Source organism: Mustela nivalis (assembly GCF_964662115.1).
Source record: "Mustela nivalis genome assembly, chromosome: 15".
Classification (NCBI taxonomy): domain Eukaryota; kingdom Metazoa; phylum Chordata; class Mammalia; order Carnivora; family Mustelidae; genus Mustela; species Mustela nivalis.
In genome coordinates, this window is record NC_139034.1 from 33,492,296 (window position 1) to 33,511,464 (window position 19,169).

Consider the following 19,169-nt stretch of genomic DNA (forward strand, 5'->3'; position numbering starts at 1 on the left):
TCTCTCTCTTACAAACAAATAAATAAAATCTTAAAAAAAAAAAAAAAAAAGAATGACTACCTGGGGATCTTGTTGAAATGCAGATTCTAACTCAGTAGTTCTGCATGTCTCACAAGCTCCCAGCCGCAGCCGCTACTGTTGCTGAACCATGAACCACACTTTGAGTAGTAAGATTTGAGAACAGCTTAATAGATCTGTGCCCATAACAAGCACCAGACCAGCCAAGCCCTCCACCCACCTATGGAGGCTAAAAAGGAATTTACTACAGGAAAGGTGGAGGAGGTGAAACAGACAGTCGCCACTGTGTGCCTATTTGTCAACGGCACTGGTTTGCTCGTTCTTTAGAGCTGGCCCCGAGGCCAGTCCAATACTCCCTCTCCCCACCCTTATCTGCCCCACAGGGCTGACACACACTGCTCAAACTCCCCTCCCAAATTCGGGAACTACGGTTCTGCCAGGAAGAACCATGAGAAGAGAGGCACTGATTGGAAGGATAAAAATTTAAGATTTGTTCTTGATCAGATGCAGAGAAGACACACCGTACATGAGGGAATGGGGGACGCCTGGCGCTTACCTACGGTAGGGCTCTGGTGCGCCACCCTGAAGACTAGCCTGACTGTTCCCATGACACAGATGAGGGGCCCAGAGTGCCAAGGGGCTGGGGGACACCACTCAAGGGCCTGTCACTTCCCCCACCTGTAGAGTCACTTCATGGGAAGATAATGATCTCACTAGAACAAAGGGAGTGGTTGAGAGAAATCACCAAAGGAAAAATTAATTAGGCAGAAAGCTTTTCCTTTTCGTTCAGCCCTAGTTATGACAATTACTGCATATTTACTGTGCTTGTCTTGACATGTAGACAGTGCCCACTGATGTTAATAAGGTTAATTACGCTGTTGAATCGAACACTTCTCAACGGTGCTCTTCAGTATCCAAGATTGCTGGGTCACCTTCTTCCCTTGAAAAACACCTAGTCTACGTTCCCTCCAATTAACTATGTATTATTCAATAAAGCCTATTAAACCAGGCAATCACAAATGATGGGGGTCTGCTGAGCTACTAGATCCAGAGCCAGACTCTTGCTCCCAATCGAGGGCAGGCACTTACTCGAAAAAATCTCACATGGGAGGTGCTGCCCCTCAGCCTGTCCAGACCCGTTCTCCCAATTCCTTCCCCTCTCCTCCCCGGTGACACCTAAAAGGAGCTTCCTCCTCAGAGCTCACTGGGATTCCCATGGATTCTTGTCAGGTGCTCCTGGATGTCTTTTCCAAACTCTTCTCCACTGTTTCCAGGGCGGGCAGTCCGGGGACACACGGTGTTCTAGGGATCTAGCTGAAAGGGCCCCGGTGCCTCGCCAGCTCAGAGGACCCCAGTGTGCATGGGAGAACTAACAGAAAGAATTGCCAGAAGGGTTCTCCCCACACAGGGTCTATCACAGACATGTCAGGTTTCTGTCAGAGACATACCGAAGCTGGGATAGGGAGGCTGCAGGTAGATCTAGCCGAGTGGTGTTCTCTATCCCAACAGAGTTTTTATTACTGAACCAAAACTGGGGACAAATGCGAAGTTCATGTGTAGAGGGATCCTGAAGAATGTCTCTTCTCCACCTCCAAAGGTGTCATGGACACACAAAATCAGAAAGAATACATCTGCCCTGCACCAGCCTGGTGGATTTTTCAGGGCTCTCTGGACAGGCCAGCTTGAAGAGGCTGCTGTCATCCTAAAGATGAAATTTCCCCAGGGACCCCATTACCGCATGAGAGCCAGTCCTCGAGCTCCCGCCTCAGGAGCCACACCTTCCCAGGAGCAGGAGATGGAGTCCAAGTTGTAATTATCAATTCCTTGATTTAATTTGCACCCCATCAACACTGGAGGCCTCTAAACCCCTCTCCTGGCCCAGAGACAGCAGGCTGTAGCAGACCTTGAGAACAAAGGCATTTACTCTCTGGAGGGCTCTTCATGAGCTCACTGGATTGAGAATATATCTCATATACTTTAATTTACAATTATGAACCCATATGCAAGTGTAGAAATGGACAATTCTTTACAAAATTGGCAAAAGATAGGAAAATTTCTCAGGATTTCCAAGAGAAAATCACACTTAGAATAGACCTCTTCCATAATAAAACTAAAATCCTCGCCATAGTCTGCGGGGTCCTCTGCAGGTATAAGGTGGGATTTTGCCACACTACAGATGGCCCTATACCTCATCTCATTTCCACTCCTGCTACTCTCCACACTCCCTCCTCTCCAGGAATACTCTGCCTCTTACAGTTTGTCAATTATATCAACCACACTCCCACCCACTGTCACCACTGGGACTTTGCACCTCCTAGCCCCCTGCCAGGAATATTCTTTCCCAGCTATCTGCCTCCTTGCTCATTGCTTTCCTTCATTCAGGACCCACTCAAATGTTACTTCCTCAGGTGAACCTTTGCTGTCCATCAGGAACACACACTATCTAAAGTCAGCCACAGAAACTGACCCTTTCCTTCCTATTTTACTAATACCCCCCCCCCCCATTAAATTTTGGGTTATTTGGTCAATTTACTTCAAGTCTTAACAATGATGTATGCATTTTTATTTAAACAGGCAAGGATAAATGCCATAACTCTGTTTCCTTTTGGTTTTGTTTTTGTCTGTTTCTTGTTGTGATTCTTTTTCCAAATGCCTTTCTTTCTGCTGTGCCTTCCAAAATCAGAAGTCTTGGATTTTGTTACCAAAGAGAACTTTTTGAATGATTTATTAAATGAGCCCACTGACTCATTGGAAGCTGAGGGTCCAGGTGAGAAGGTAAGTCAAAAACTCAAGACCACCATCCTCCAAATGGGGCAGGGTGGCCTGAGGCCCGGTGGGAGCTGTCCCAAGAGTACAGGGATTCCTAGCTTCTCTCTGTTGTTAGCACAGCCCAAGAGAGATTTTCTTAAAACAGAAGTAAGTTTAAATGACACATACTACATCAAAGTGGGTCAGAGGAAAACCAAATGGAGTATTCCACAGCCCTACTTCCAGAGCCCCGCTGATAACAGAAACACACTCCTGTGTGTTTGTCCAGATCACATCTGAAGGTGGCAAAGCACAAAAAAAAAAAAAAAAAAAAAAAAAAAATTAATTTATCTAGCTATCAAGGCAAATTCGTCTTTGTAGAAGCCCTCAGTAAAAATGAAGTTCAATTCCAGAAAGAGGCAATAGATGTATTTTTCCCACTTAGCACAGCTTAAAACCCTAGACATTACCTATAAAACAAACAGAAGAAGCTTCTGGAAAGTGAACAGAAGTTGGACTGGCTAGGAACTGCAGGACCCAAGGGATGACATGGCAGTGAGTTCCCTGGGTTTTCGTTCTGCTTCATCTCTCCCTGGCAATGAAGTGCTGAAAGACAGCAACTCGGAAACCCCAACAAGCACAGACAACAAAAGCCCCCAAGGAACACCTGCTATCTCTGACCAAAGAGCCAGGAATGGGGCAGCCTGGCAAGACAGAAGCTGGAGACAACAGCCGCTGCCACCCAAGTGGACACCACGGCAACTAGCAGCAGATGACCCTCCCCAGATCTGTCACCTGCCGCTAGCACCTGCAGAGGGGTGCCGAACCATCTCCGAGCGTCAAGGGATGTCCTTTCCCCAGCTGGAGCCCATAACCAGAGAGGAGATGGGAAGTCATAATAATTTAAATAAGCCTTATGTCTACAGTATGCAGTGTCTTTCCTGCATGAATATTTTATCTGCTGGTACAGCCTGGTGGCTCTAACTTCCTGTGTCAACTTACTTCTAAGACTTACAATGCATGTTGATGCAGACGGAAACATTAATATGCATCCTTTCCATTATGGCTAAGAAACTTTCTCAGGATTCCTGGTATTAACTACAATCACAAGAGTAAAATCTTGTGTCCATGGAACTCAAAATTGAGATCTATTTTTCTAAATATACAACAGAAAAAGTAACAAAAAGAAAAGAAAAGGCAGGTATTTGGGTTTGTTTTTTTTTTTTAATTAGGAAAATTTCTGGTCTCAGTTTGTATTTAGCCCTAAATTTCTTATTGTCCACAGCTATTTCTGTATACATCATATTAGCAAGAATTGCTTTTCAAATACAGGAAAACCACATTAAAAGGGAGAAGAAACAATTTCTGGAACTCAAGTTCACCTCACTGGATTTACTAAGATAGGAAAGTAAGCCCAGGCATTTTCGAAAGGTTGTTCAGCAAGAGCTGAAATCTCAAGGAATTGTTTTAATTAGAAACTTAAATTATTCAGAACCTGTCAGCATGCCTGTCAGCAGAGGTTCGCTGTGGCGGCCGAAGCTGCAGTCGCAGGCAGAGGGGAGACATGGCCTGTGTGCTTGTACATGGTGCCCTGGGAGGGCTCAGTGACTGCTGGGCTACACAGCCCCCTGCCCAGTTGCTGGCGTTCTTATGATAGGCAGCTGTCCAGCTTGGAAAGCAGTACTTCGAGAAACATCATAGGTGGCAGATGTGGACAAGTGGGCCCAGAGCAGGACAGAAAGATCGGAATAAATGCCACATGGTCCCTGCAGCTCAACAACTTGTTTGCATGGCCTTTTGAGGCCCCTTTTGGAGGAATACCAGAAACCACAGAGGTACAAACTAAAGAGAGGCAGCTGAAGTCCTTCTCTTTGGATAGATGCTATCAACCTATACCTTGGGTTATTCTGACAGTTCAACACCTTTGCTCTTTTTAGTTCACTATACATGCTTGTTTTAGCTCTATGACATGCCCATGTGTCACAAACCTTGTTGTGCAAATGCTTTTTGTTGTAAGAACCAGAGATTCCCCCTGGAGGAGTCACTGGGCCTGGAGAACTCATTACTGGGGTACTCGATACACCTAGCAAGATGAGGAGGACAGTTCTACTCTACAGGCAGGGGACACAAATGGGGCAAACCTCTAAGATGCCACATGTGCTGGCTAAATTGAATGGGGTGGCAACTCCTAGATGGGATGAGAACTTCAACAAGGCCCATCGATGGGTCTGTTGTCTGCTGGACCATGGTGGGCATCATATTTTCAAATTTTGAATCCGAAGGGGATGTTGAGAGATCACTGGTTTAGGCAAACAGGGAGTCTTTCCATCCCACAGGCTGAGTTGTCAACCATGAGGAGTTTAGGGGAAGACATACTGGCACCCTGGGCCTTAACCTCGCCGGGCTCTGAGGTGCTGACTCCAGTGTTAAAAGATAAACTGAGGCATATGAAACATTTTTATTGAGCATATATTGATTGGAACTGTGCATCCCCAAACTGGAAGTGGTTAGGAGTGCTCCACTGGCAGGAGCTGGGGGGAGAAGCGTTTATCAAGAAGAGGCAGAAGCGGAGCAAGGATGTTTTTGATTGGCCATCGCTTAAGACCTAATTGGCTGCTCGGAATTGGTTGTCCTTAGGTTTTGATTCATAACTTTGAGACATCAGTAGGCTAAGATTTTGGTTTGCTCACCTAGGCCCAGCATTTGAGCCACCTCTGTGGAATAGCCTGCTAATTTAATTAACACCAGTGATGGGAGAGGCACATGCAGAGGCTGGGAATTGGGCAAGCCAGACCGGAGGCACCTCAGCTTTTCCCCAAACCTAGAAAATATGGTCAACCACAGGCTACTTTCTTATCTTTGTCCCAGCCCACATGCAACTTTGGCTCTGTCTGCCTTCCGCTTCTGACAGGAGGCTGATAAGTTAATGGTCTGCTATACATGATCAAATGTTGACCAACCACCATAAAGCCTCAGCCTGTAGGCGAGCAGGGCAACATGAAAGCGCCCTGGTTTTCTTCGACAGTGAGCTGGATTTCTCCTCTGTCCAAAGGGATCCAGAAAAGAAACTCCAGTGAGGACTTACCTATGAGTCAGTCATGGTCATTAGCTTCACAGACTTGGGACAGAATGCTCCAACTTACAAAATCAAAAGGCAGCTGGCAACATCATTGCTTTGGAAGACTCTCTAAATACAGAATTGTCCACCTCTATAACATGCTAGATCCTACCCCGCCTTCCTGAGACTGCCATCCTTCATAGGGAAGCAACCGTTCCTGCCAGGCCTTTCCTGCAACTCAGAAAGCCTGTTACACTATTAAATCATGGAGGTGTTTTTATGTTCTATACCCATCTCCACATTTGGTAAAAGGGTAGTTTTATGGTCTGAAAAGATTTCCTGGCATGCTGTTGTTGAAAAACAAACAAACCAACCTTGAGTGAATTGGGGAGTGTGGAGTCTGAGGATAATGGAAATATTCTTTAAAACAAATCTTGCCAGCCACTCTACTGTTCCCACTGTTCGCGTTTTTCTAGTAGCATGTTGAAATCTCACATGGCGCCTTTGGGAGTCAGGAAAGGGCTTCACTGGTAAGCTAATTCCCCTTTTCTGGGTCTTTCATTCTGTTCTTTCTGTAGCATCATAGCACCTCCTATCAGGCAGTGTTTAGGACCATGCTCAAAGAAATGGCGGCTCGCAAAGAACAGGAAGAGGATATTGATGTCCCCCTGACCGGACTTCTGGAGAGTGAAACCAGAAGGAAACTGGGAATTCTGTAAGTGACAGGAGGGATCAAGCTATGGGTCAGTGGGTTCAGGCAGGCTGGCAGTAGCAGTAGGAAAAGTCTAAATTGGGCCAGCAGAGAGAAAAGAGCAGGGTCAGGCGGGTTCCCTGAGTCAAAGAGCAGGCCCAAGAGCAAGGGCAAGTTCAGGAGGTGGGGGAACAGAATGATCTGGCTGCCAAAAGCCAAGAACAAGGAAATTTATAAGTGTGGAAGGGTCGAGATAGTATCAAAGGCTGGCAGTGACAGGGGATGGAAATCCAGGGTAAGAAAAGTCTTAGAGGGACCATGAGTTTATACAGAAGTCTAGGGAGCAAGGCTCAGAGACCTGGCCTTGTAGAGAGGGGACAATGGGGGATCAAGGCATCTGCATCATAGGTTAGGCAATACTCTTCCGTGCCCCCTGGAGTGGGAAAAGCCATGAGCTGCACCAACGTGGGAGTCATGGCCAGAATCTCCAACTGGAGTGGGGAAAAATAAGGTTACTCCACACTTCCTGGCACCAAGTCTTCCTAGTTTTCATGGTCCCAGGTCACAAAATGCTCCCAAACTCTGTTTGTACTTCCAGTCTGTGATGCGTGATAAGCCTGAATTTTCATTTATTCAACTATCAGAAACCTTAGCAAGCAAGAAGAATGTTCAGGCCTCCTGTACATCTATTGCAGACTCTGGCAATGGTACCAAGGAACAGGCTGTAAGGACACAGGGCGCCCCACATAACCACCTTGAGGAGTTGAAGCTTTCACAGAGACCAAGACTTCTGCTTTGGGTTCAGTAGACCCCTGGAGCCAGAGACCCCTGAGGATTCTCTAGGAAGCAAAACACAAGGACCATCCAAGCTTTCAGATCCTTACAGAGCTACAAAAACAAATGCAAAGTAACCTCCATGTAGGTTATCTTGCCTCCTATGTGACAATTCCCCAACCTGTTCCATCCATTGAAGTCCATAACCAAGGTTCATTCTAATCTCACTGCACTCAACACGTATTTCCTGAGCACCTAGTACGTGCTGATCTACTGGGTGCTGATCGATAGAGCAGTGTGTATCTCAGAGTCTCTGCTGTTGAGGAGCTAGCTGGCAAGAATTCCACCAGCTTGGAAAGGTGAGCGAGGAGCCAAAGGAGCAACATCTCCCGGAGGGCTTTGGGTGCCTCTGGCTGGGTCCCCTCACTGGACTTTACTCTTGCATATGTTTGGCCTCCTGCTCTCAGCCTGTACGTCAGGCTTCACCCCAACCCCAGTTCGGTCTTTATTCTTTCACAGAGGATGGCAGGCTAGGTAACTGCTTTAATTCCACTCAAAGTGCTCATAGATAAAACAAAAAACATTCGATACAAATGGGCCATGAAGAGTTCGTTCTCAAGTTCCACCATTGCTTCCAAAGTACAAACAGGAAACCTGCTCCCTGCCAGGGAAAACAGCTCAGCCCTTCCCAGCAAAAGGCATTTGCTTCCTGGAGTTACTTGAGGTTAAATTATTCCTCTCCCCTTGATGAATCCAAACTGAGAACTTGAAATCTGTCCTGTCAAAAGCCGCCTTCTTTCTCAGATCCAGTTAAGCCTGGGAAGCTCACTCCTTTTCAAAGGAGCTGTGATCTGAGAACCAGGAAGCATCCTGGAGACTACCCTTATTTAGAAGTAAAACAGCCCCAGCCATTGCAGCCCCAAGATGACTTGCTTTGTATATGGACAAGCGAATGGGGTAAGGGCTTGATCACTCTGAAGAGCTGTACCTCAGTGTGGCTTTCATGTCATTTTGAATAAGATTATTGGAAATGTTTCCACTCCATGCAAAGGGGTCTTGAGTGACTCTGCAGGGCTGTTCCTCCCAGCTATTTGCAAAGGCAACTTTCTCTGGGATATGCACAAGCCATTGAAAGATCAGACCTACATGAGCTTAACTCATAGAGCCAGCCTTGCATTTGGACTTCCCAGCCCTGTCGCAGCTCCTTAGGACCCTTGTTAAATTCATTTTGAATGGTTTGGGGGTCAGCTCAGAGTCCAGGATCAAGCACTGAGTCTATACAATGTGCTGTCCCTTTATTCCTGAGTCCTGACTGGAAGAAACAGTCTGAAAGCAGAGCCATGGGCCCGATTTTTCAACGATGAGAAACACCCAGGAGGCTCTAGCATTGTCTACAACGCATAGCATGACATGTACAACACATGAGTTTAGTCCCAGCTTTTTTTTTTTTTTAAGATTTTATTTATTCATTTGACAGACAGAGATCCCAAGTAGGCAGAGAGGCAGGCAGAGAGAGAAGAAGGGAAGCAGGCTTCCTGCTGAGCAGAGAGCCTGATAGTCTCAGCTTTTAAATGTAATTCGCATTCCTTTTAGGTTGAAGAAAAATTTTGAAAAATACAGAACAACGATCCTCTGGATTATGAAGAAACGTGAAAGTAAGGACCGCTCTCCCATTTTCCATCCTGTGATCAGCTCTGCTGTGGGAATCTGGCTGCCTCTCACCTTCTGCCATGTATCCTAAAGGAGGCAGAAATATTCCTTGCCTAGCTTGAGCACCTACTGGGTTTGCAAGGTCCTAGCTGCCAGGGATAAAACATCAAGCAAGATGGACACAGTCTGGGGCTAGCTTATCCTTTTTGGGGTGGGTTGGGGGGCATGGATGAGGATAGATAAGAAATCAGGGGCATTCACATATGCAAGGGTTAAGTACTAGAGTGGGAAGAAGAGCTTATGCAGCCCCATAGGAAAGAATTTAACCTAGATTTGAGGGGCTACCTAGATCAGATACTGAATGCATCTAGGTCCAGCTGTTAAGATTTGCATCATGGAGGTTGTCAATGTCTTTAAGTCTCATTGTGGAAACTTGGGCCAAGAGCCTAAGCTGTGAACCTACTTCATTCAGAAACTCAAAGCCACCACTTACCTTTCAGATGACTAGGTACAACTAACGTAGAAATGGCAAGAATACCCATGGCAAACATAGCTAACCAGTCCTAACCAGTTTCTCGCTGGGCCTCAGATTCCTTCCCAAGACCGTGTTCCCGTCCCCCAACACTGATTTATGCCCATGACCTCACTCTTCGGGAGTAACTGCTGTGGACTAGGTTCTCTCACATATTCCATATGATTCGAATAATCTTCCTAACCACGTGAAGCAGGATAAAGCAGCTAAGGCTCAGGGAGGCGAGGAGGAGACTTAACCTGAGATCATCCAGCCATTGTGTGGGCACAAGCCACATTCTGCCCAAGACCTCTCAGGCCAAACCTGGGGCTCATCCCCTTGGCATATTCAACAAAAGGCCAGTGTGTCTGGAGAAGAAAACGTGGGGGCCTTCTAAGCCTAGCTCTCGTGTCCTCCCTCACTGGGGTTAGGAGGCAAGGAGAAGAATGGCTACCTTCAATTTCCATAGTAAGAAGCCCCTGCCTTTCACCAAGACACACACAGCGGGGTGCTCCCAAAACAAGGAGGGGGGTTCAGATGCTCAGCTGCCAAAACACAACAAAAGTCTCTTTCTCTTCCAATGCTATACTTGTCTACTGCTCATAGTTCTGTTCCCTCTGGGCTATAGACAACTGTGTCTTTCATCCCTTGGCACCTTCAAGCAAAGCACACAGTAGGCACTCAATAAGTGTTTTGTTTGATGGTGTAGGCATGCATGATTTTGTTTGTCTGTTCCTGTGGGAAATTAAGGCCTACCAGGATACTCCACTGTCCAGGGTAGGACTTCCAACTAGCAAATGAGATTTGATACGCCAGACTCCCATAGTGCCTCACCACCGCTCCTCGCCACTCCCTGCTCCTCTGGACAGCTGAAGCCTAGAAGGTTTGAGCTTTTTAAACAAACAAAAAGAGCAACATTTCAAATAGATAAAGGTAACCTCTTTGCGCTCTTGTTGTAACCAGTCCCAAAGAAACCTCCCAGCCTCTTTCAGATATAAACTCACTTACTTCCAGTAGGCAGACCCTTCCTAGTGTAGGCACACAGCCCCAAGTCTCTGCACACACCGATTTCTGAGCCCAGGCTGGGTGCATGGGTGTGGGACCTGTGATCAGTCCCTTGGGGCCCCATACTTAGAGAGGCCCTGTGCTTGGTTTAATGTCCGCTGCTGTCATTGTCTTGAAATTCTTAATAATTTTAGAACAAAGACTCCTGCATTTTCATTTTGCATGGGGCCTCTTAAATTACGTAGCCTTTCCTGTTCAGAACCATCTCGTCTGGGAAAAGAGGTGGGAGAGTACTACACAGTCTAAATCATGAACGGTCAAAATTCAAAGCTCCTGCGTGAAGACCACAGATCTATGGACACTCCCCGGGCGGCCGGCGCCCAGCAGGCAATATTCACAGTAACTCCATAGGTCTCTATAGAAAGCATCATCCTATTTTAAGGAAACTGAGGCTCGGAAGGGTGGTCTAAAGCCTCGCCCTCATCATGGCAGAGCTGGAGTACAGCTCAGACCAGAATGTCCATGATTTTAGCATTCTGACAGGGAAACAAAATGAACATATAAATGTCTTCTTTTACCTTCACCTTTTTCTGAAATGCTTTCTATTAATTTCTAATGGACACTCAGGAACCACAGCTGGGCTCACGTCGCTTTTCCCCTCTGACAAATCATTATCATTTGTAAGCAGATACTAGAGCAGGAAGGTGCTCCTCACAGGGAGACTGAGACCTGCTTCCAAACTTCCTATACAGGTCTCCAAATGACCCTGCCCTGCCACCCCTGTTTCTGCCTCTCTGAGCTCTACTTGGTAGGTGCTTTAGTTCCTCAGACATGCCACGGTTCTAGATTCTCCTCCCATCCCCCAGCCACCCCTCCCCATTCTCACTGACTCTACCTCAAGAACCTTCATCTCTCCTGGGAAGGAGCTCTCCCTAGTCTCCCTGATTCCCTTCTTCTCCTCTCTCAGTCCTTCCTTTGCACTGTTTTCTGAATAATCTTTTTAAAACTCCTCATTGGCCCTCCATTGGCTCCAGGAAAATGCCCACCTTCCTCATATGGCTTAGAAATCCCTCAGTTCTGGGATGGGCCAGACATCCCCTGCCACAGGGCCCTTGTACTTGCTGTTCCTCTGTCTAGAGCACTCTTGGCTCCAATATCCCCATGGCTTGCTCCCTCACTTTATTCAGGTCTCTCTTAACTGTCACCTTATCAGAAATAGTTTCCATGGCTACCCTTTATAAGCCAGTGTGCATACACCTACACGCATGCATACACACACACACACACACACACACACACACACACATTTTCCACCCTTCTCACCCGGCCTGACTTTTCTTCAAAGCGCTCCCAGCCATTTGGCATGTTAAGCTGTATCTGCTCACTTGTTTAGCATTAACCTCCTCTACTAGAATGGAAAGCAGGGACTACAGCAATCCCCAATACTGAGGAGAGTTCTGGGCCCCAGGTACACAGATCTTTACTAAATGAGTGATCAAGGGAACGCCCTGCCTGACTCCCTGGAGTCACCGGTCACCTCTAACTGTCCCACTGTGGTCTTCCACGGCACCATACTTATACTGTAAATTCCCCTTACCTGTCAGAAGCTTACTTCCCTGGCTGTCTCCTCAGCCTCCAGGCCTCCTTGGGTCCCCTCCTGGGAGCTCTCCTGGCCCCTGGGGGACACCTTGGCAGGGCTCCGGGTGAAATTAGAAACTGGAGGCCCAGGAGAGACTCAAGAAAGCCCTCTCCAGACTGGTCGGTGGCCGTCTCAATAAGCAAGAGAACTTACTTCTGAGGCTCATCTTGGGCAGCCGAGAGACAAGTAGATGTCCACACCTGCCCGCCAGGATCTTGCAAGTTGACCTAGAGGCCTGCACTGGGTTCAGTCCCAGGTCTCAATTCCATGCAGCTCTCAAGGCCTTGAAAAGCCTTGAAAATGGCTCTGGCTGTGGGAAGGGCTGGCGGGCAGAAGGCACATTCCAAGGATAGGGAGCAGGTGAGTTTCTAATTGCCTGGCTCTACGTCAGAGGTCAACCAGTGATCCCATGCTCCCATTGACCTCCTCCAACAGTGCTGACCCCAGTGGTGGGACAAGGAAGCTCTCTTAACTGACACATACTCCCCACTCCCGCTGGTCCAGTTAGCTGCCAAGGGAACCGGGCCGCAGCCCCTCAGTTCTGGCTGTTTGTCTGATGCCTGTGGAGTCACTGGGAGCAGGGTTGTTCCTCAGCAGCCCTCCTCATTTAGTTCCAAAATTCAATGGTTATCAAAATGGACAGAAATGATGATAAAAGGAAACTTTATGCTGTGAAAAAAAAAGCTGAATGCTTTAAAAAAAAACTCAATAGGAAAATAGCTTTTTAAAAAACCTGCTTTAAATTAGATGTGGACAAAACATACATTAAAGATTGAGAAAAAGGGACGCCTGGGTGGCTCACTGGGTTTAAGCCTCTGCCTTCGGTTCAGGTCATGATCTCAGGGTTCCAGGATCAAGCCCCACATCGGGCTCTCTGCTCAGCAGCAAGCCTGCTTCCCCCCTTTCTCTCTGCCTACTTGTGATCCCTCTCTGTCAAAATAAGTAGATAAAATCTTTTTTAAAAAAAGTTCAGAAATTTCTAAGTATGAAGATTCAACAACAACAAAAAAAAAGATTGAGGAATAGCTAAAACTTTTTAGAGACCATGATTCTGCACTCAGACTATTTAGAATCTACCAAAAATGAAAATTATAGATAATAAATTATGAACATGCTTTGAGCAAAAATGACCACAGAGCCTGTCATCAGATCCACCCACAAAGGAAAGACCTTGCCCTCGTTTCAAAATGGCGTGCTAATACACATTTAGGTTTTAAGGTAAAATAGCATGTTTAGAGTATGTTTCCTTTTTTTTTTTTTTAATGATGCCCCACTTTTGCCTATTTTTTAAATGAACAGTTTAGCAGCCAGTCCAGCTAGTGGCATGGGGTTGGCATATCACCCCCAGCATCCCCAAGTCTGGCCTGGTTGGTCTTTAGCACGGTGTCTGGCAGCTAGCCCTGGGTTGGCACACGGTAGGTCTGGATAAATATATGTTGAATGCATGAATGCAGAAAATAAGAAAGCTGGAAATTCAATGCCTACATTTCTCTCCAAAGGTTTACTCTTTCTACTTACCGGGCAGCCTTCGTTACTTGGTGGATAGGGTCAATATCTCAAACCCTCGCCCTCCCTTTGGTGCCCTGAGAAAGATTGGGCTAAACTTTCTTTCTCTTCTCTCTCAGACTTACTCAACCCCAAAACTGCTGCAGAAGGCCCAGATATTTCTACTTTCACATTTCAATTATGGAATCAGCCACCAGAAGTCCAGGAGTCTGTGACAGAAGTAAAAAAACCCCGTCGTGTTTTTCATCCTAAGAAGAAATTAGAAATAGATACAGAATGGGTACAGAGCAAGACTGAGGTAGGTAGGGCAGTGCCTTGGGGTTTTCACTTTGTGTGGGGTTTTTGCTCAGATGAGATATACACACACACCATCAGGGAGCCATCAGAACTAACATGCAATGTGAAATCAAACAAGAAAACTGTGCTCCACATAGAGAGGCACACTTGAGTGTGTGGGTTATGGGCAGATTAACTGGGACTTTCGCTTGGGTTCATTGAGACTCCTCTCCCTGCAAGGCCTGACTTAGGCAATTGGATGGGATTGGGAGGAGAGTAAGGGAAATATATATTACAATACATAAATTCCATCCTGTAATAAATTAAAAATCTCTATCAAAAATCAATCACATAGGGCGCCTGGGTGGCTCAGTGGGTTAAAGCCTCTGTCTTCAGCTCAGGTCATGATCTCAGGGTCCTGGGATCGAGCCCCACATCAAGCTTTCTGCTCAGTAGGGAGCCTGCTTCCCTTCCTCTCTCTCTGCCTGCCTCTCTGCCTGATTATGATCTCTGTCTGTCAAATAAATAAAATCTTTTCTTTTTAAAAAAAATCAATCACATAGTAAATGGGTAAATAAACTGGTACATCCAATAGAATATTATCCAGTGCTAAAAGAAAATGAGCCATCAAGCCATAGAAAGACATGGAGGAGACTTAACTTCATATCACTAAGTCAAGGAGGCTAAACTGAAAAGTCTACATATTATAGTGTTCCTACTATAAGAGTCACTATATGACTATTATAGAGTCACTACTATAGAGTCACTATATAGTCACTACTATAGTGACTACAGAGTCACTACTATATGACTACTATAGAGTCACTCCAACTATAAGACAAAACTACAGAAACAATGTAAAGGAGGAATGCATAGGTTGAGCATGGAGAATTTTTAGGGCAATAAAAATAGTCTGTATGATACAGTAATGGTGGACATATGCCATGATACATTTTCCAAACCCATAAGATATGTAACACCAAGAGGGGACCTTAATGTAACCTATGGACTCTGGACGATAATGATGTGTCAGTGTAGGCTCCTTGAGTGTGATGGACACTGTGGTGCAGGGTGTAAAATGTGGGAAAGGCTGTGCATGGGTATAGGGACAAAAGATGTATGGAAATCTCTGTAGTGTCTGCTCAATTTTGCTGCCATCTACTCTAAAAAATAAAGCCTATTAAAGAAAACACATGGTACATTTTAAAAATGTTTATTATAGGGACGCCTGGGTGGCTCAGTTGGTTGGGCAGCTGCCTTCGGCTCAGGTCATGATCCCAGCGTCCTGGGATCGAGGACGCTTGCTCCGCAGGGAGCCTGCTTCTCCCTCTGCCTCTGCCTGCCGTTCTGTCTGCCTGTGCTTACTCTCTTGCCCTCTCTCTCTGATAAATAAATAAAATCTTAAAAAAAAATGTTTATTATAGTATTTGGATACTATCCAAAAGTAAACACCTCTCAAAGGAGAGTCATTCAGAGTGAGTGAACAACCAGGTCTGAAGCTCAAAAAAGAGTCACTAAAGTGGGAATGAGGAAGGTGTGATGGGCTCTATGCCTTCTGAACACATCAAGTAAGAACTGACTATGCCCCAGGGCCTCATCTAGGGGCTAGAGATACAAGGGCCAACAAAAAAATCCCCCGTGCCCATGGAATTTTTGTTCCAGGTGAGGAGACAGCCAACGTGTAACAAACTGTTGAGTGCCACGTCAGGTATTTTTAGGAACCATGGATAAGGCAGCACGAGGGGCTCGCAAGGTGTTGGCCTGGGAGGGTGTGAGTTGCTTTCATACCCACAGGGCAGGTGGGGAAGTGCCCTTTGAGTCTAGGCATGTATGAAACAAGGGTCAGAGCAAAGAGCTCAAGGACAGCTGTGGGCAAGTGAGAGGACAGGGAATGAGCTGAGTTGCCCTGGTCAGGTAGAGCCTTGTGGGTCATAGGAAGACTTTTGGTTTTATCCTATGGATGAGATGAAGCCACGAGGATCTGGAGCAAGGAAGGGACATCATCTGATTAATGCGCAAGAAGAACGTTTCTGGCTATGTATAGAGAATAGATTTAATGAGGCAAGAATGGAGGCAGGAAGTTCAGCTGAGAGCCAGGGCATCGATTCTGGTGAAAGATGAGAGACATCTCAACTAGGACAAGGGCAGGAGAGGTGGTAGAAAGCAGTCTGATTTGGGATATTTTTTGAAGGAAGAATCAAAAAGCCTTTCTGTTACACTGAATACATGTGAGAGAAAGAGAAGATGAAAGGACAAATCTAAGACTTTTGGCTTGGGCAGCTGAGTAAATGCTACATTACTATTAACTAAACTGGAGAACACAAGAAGCCTCATGGAAACCCACATTTGTGTGACACTGTGCAAGTAATAAAGCACTTCTCCATGTCACGTAAGCTGAGCTTTCCCCAACAATTTTATGGGATAAGTATGATATTGCCATCTCTACGAGTGAGACCCAAAAAAATCATAAAAATGAGTGCCACACAGACACAGAGTCTCCTTCTGAAACAGTTCCCAAAGCTAAGGGGCTTAATAACCAGATGTAAGTTTCTTGCTCATGTCACATCTGGTTTGAGTCTCCTGGCTCTCTGGAGTGGCTCTCCTTGAGGCTGGCTCCTAGGAATCTGGGCTCTTTCATTACGGGTCTCTGCCACCTTGGAGTCCTTTGTGTCCTGTTACATGGACAGGAAGTGAAGTCATGGTCTAGGCTTAAATCCTATCAACGCAAAGAAGTCACATGATGCCACCGAGATGCAAGAGAGCTGGGAATTGGATTTCTGTTGTGTGTCCAGAGGAAAATGAAAACAGTTTGCACTAAACAGAAAAATAACAAAACATCAAAGTGATGAGGCTGGCCTCTCCTTGTGGCAAAATAAAAGAGAACCAGGTAGGAGTCTTTTACATTCCAGAAAGGAATGGAAAGTTCAATATCCCTACATCACTTGGGCCTGCAAGAAGAAGGGAATTCAGTGGACCAGCCAGAACTCCTGTAGATGGAGAAATCAAGGGAAAGCCAAGGAACTCTCTCGGTTGTACTGTAAGGGCCTACTTAGAGCAAATCCATCTCGGTTAAATAGCCATTATGTTGTTTCTGCAGAAAAACTTAACCTGACCCTGGCTCCCCAGAGGAACTTACTTAGAAGCAAGTCCAGGAAACCAGTAAAATACAGAATACAAGGACGAGTCAGGCCAGGTGGAGACATCCAATCAGTAAAGGGCACATACTATGTCCCTAACTACCCCACCTTTTGGGCACCAAATTTGGGTGCCAATCCTGTCCAAGGTGATAGGCTAATTCAAATAGCTACTATGGGGTGAATTGTAATTCACTTGGCCACCCATGTGTGACCTAGCATGACTATGCAACTCTCTCTGTGTTTTACAATCTCATCGGCCACCTGTGTGTGGCCAGGCTCAACCACATGGCCTTTGCTCTATAAAAGTTAGTCTGTGAGGCTGGGAGGGGTCGCCTCTCTGTAAGAGAGCACCCCGACCGGTCAGTTTGATTCTCAGTGCTGGCGCGAAATAAAGCTTTGCTTGACCTTAGCTTTGTATCAGTCTCACTCCTTTGATCATGGACCCTAACAGTACCAGATATGGAATGGTGAGGGTGTGGGAAGCCCTCAGAGGTCTTCAGCTTCCTTACCTCCAATATATCAGTAAAACCTTATTTGGTTTCTTACTCCAGCTGGACTGGTGGACTCCAGGTTTCCCATAATCCCTGGCCTGGCCTCCCTCAGAGCTTTTGCTCCTGTGGTGCATCTGTCCCCAGACCAATCTTTTTTTTTTTTTCTTTTTTAAGATTTTTATTTATTTATCTGACAGACAGAGATCACAAGTAGGCAGAGAGGCAGACAGAGAGAGACAGAGAAGCAGGCTCCCTGCTGAGCAGATAGCCCAGTTCAGGACTTGATCCCAGGGCCGTGGGATCATGACCTAAGCCGAAGGCAGAGGCTTTAACCCACTGAGCCACCCCGGCGCCCCCACAGACCAATCTTAAATGCCCTCCCTACAGCCAAGGGATGGTTCTCACCAAGACCTCTAAGCTGGGGTTCCTTCCTAACCCACCACACACTTCAGACTGACCAAAAGGCTCATGAGGAGTGGGACATTGGGTGGTTTTTTGTTTTTTCAAATGAGCACTAAATTCCAGGCAGCCCTGTTTCTAAGTGTGTATTGGCCTTCCAGCAGAGAGCAGCTTGGCCAGCCCAGAAGCCAGCAGCCACCCAGGAGGCAGGGAGAACTCGGGGCCAGACAGACATCTCTCACAACACAGGGCCCGGCCCCAGAGGCAGAGTTTCCACTCTAGCAGAAATGAAGGATGGGCCAGAGATGTAGTCCCTCCTCTCTTAGGTAGGTAAGACTAGGTAAGACTAGGTAGCTCCTAGTCTCAGACTCTGTCCCCACACAAATGGTGATGAGGCATCGGCTTTTAGAGAAGCCACTTATACATTACATAATTCCCAGTGAGAGAAAATGCGACAAGTCCACCTCCAGGTCAGAGATTTTGCTTTGCCCGTGGGGTCCTCCTCACAGGAAAACATCATTCCATGACAATTGAATTTGACAGGCAGACAGCATCTTGACGAAGTCAGGCTTTCAGGGGGTGCGTGAAAATAAGACTAAAATACAAATATTCTCTCCTGAGCAACAGCTAGAAGCTCCTTCCGGGCCATCAGGAACAAACCAACCCTGGGTGTCTTTACAAGGCACTTTTTTAGGTTAAAACAGAAAAGGGCAGTGATGTGTAGCCTGAATGTGGGAAGTAGCTGGGAGCTGAATGGTTGGAGGCAGTGCGTTCCACGGACGAGTCTGTAGGCAAGGGGCAGGTCACGGGGACCTCTGGCTCTCCCCTTACCGGACAGCTTTGTGTATGTCATCTGCCCTCATCTTCAGGGGAGCCAATGATCATGTCTACCTAGTAGGGTCCTTGCACTGTGGAAGAAAGTGGTCGGCACAGTGCTGGGTGTAGGGATGGAGTCAGTTTGCAGACCTTTGTCACCTCAAGTGGTTCTCACCCGGATGCCCGGATTATGGCATTCCAAGGCCTGCCCTAAGCTCTTCAGAGAGCTGCAGCTTTGTCTTTGATCATCTCAGATCTGGGCATTCTGCTGTAAGCTTTCTTGAACAAAGCGGCTTCAACAGTTAAAAATACGAGCTGGAGAACCACTGACCCATTTAGAGCCATGTGGGACACTAGATGACCCCAAAAGCTTTCCTACTGCAAACATCTGGGAAATGCAGATGACACATAAAAAGTGTCAGTGTCAGAAATACAGAGCAGAGTGTGTAA

General features: G+C 46.4%; 1 protein-coding gene across 1 annotated transcript in view; it reads left to right on the plus strand.

Annotated features, from left to right (window-relative positions):
* The window catches only part of ERICH6B (glutamate rich 6B), a 65,097-nt gene that overhangs the window by 37,016 nt on the left and 8,912 nt on the right, over positions 1-19,169 (plus strand). The window contains exons 8-11 of the mRNA XM_082700635.1: positions 2,702-2,793; positions 6,403-6,539; positions 8,883-8,944; positions 13,720-13,898. Coding sequence (XP_082556761.1) covers positions 2,702-2,793; positions 6,403-6,539; positions 8,883-8,944; positions 13,720-13,898 — 470 coding nt within the window. The remainder of the gene's footprint in view (positions 1-2,701; positions 2,794-6,402; positions 6,540-8,882; positions 8,945-13,719; positions 13,899-19,169) is intronic.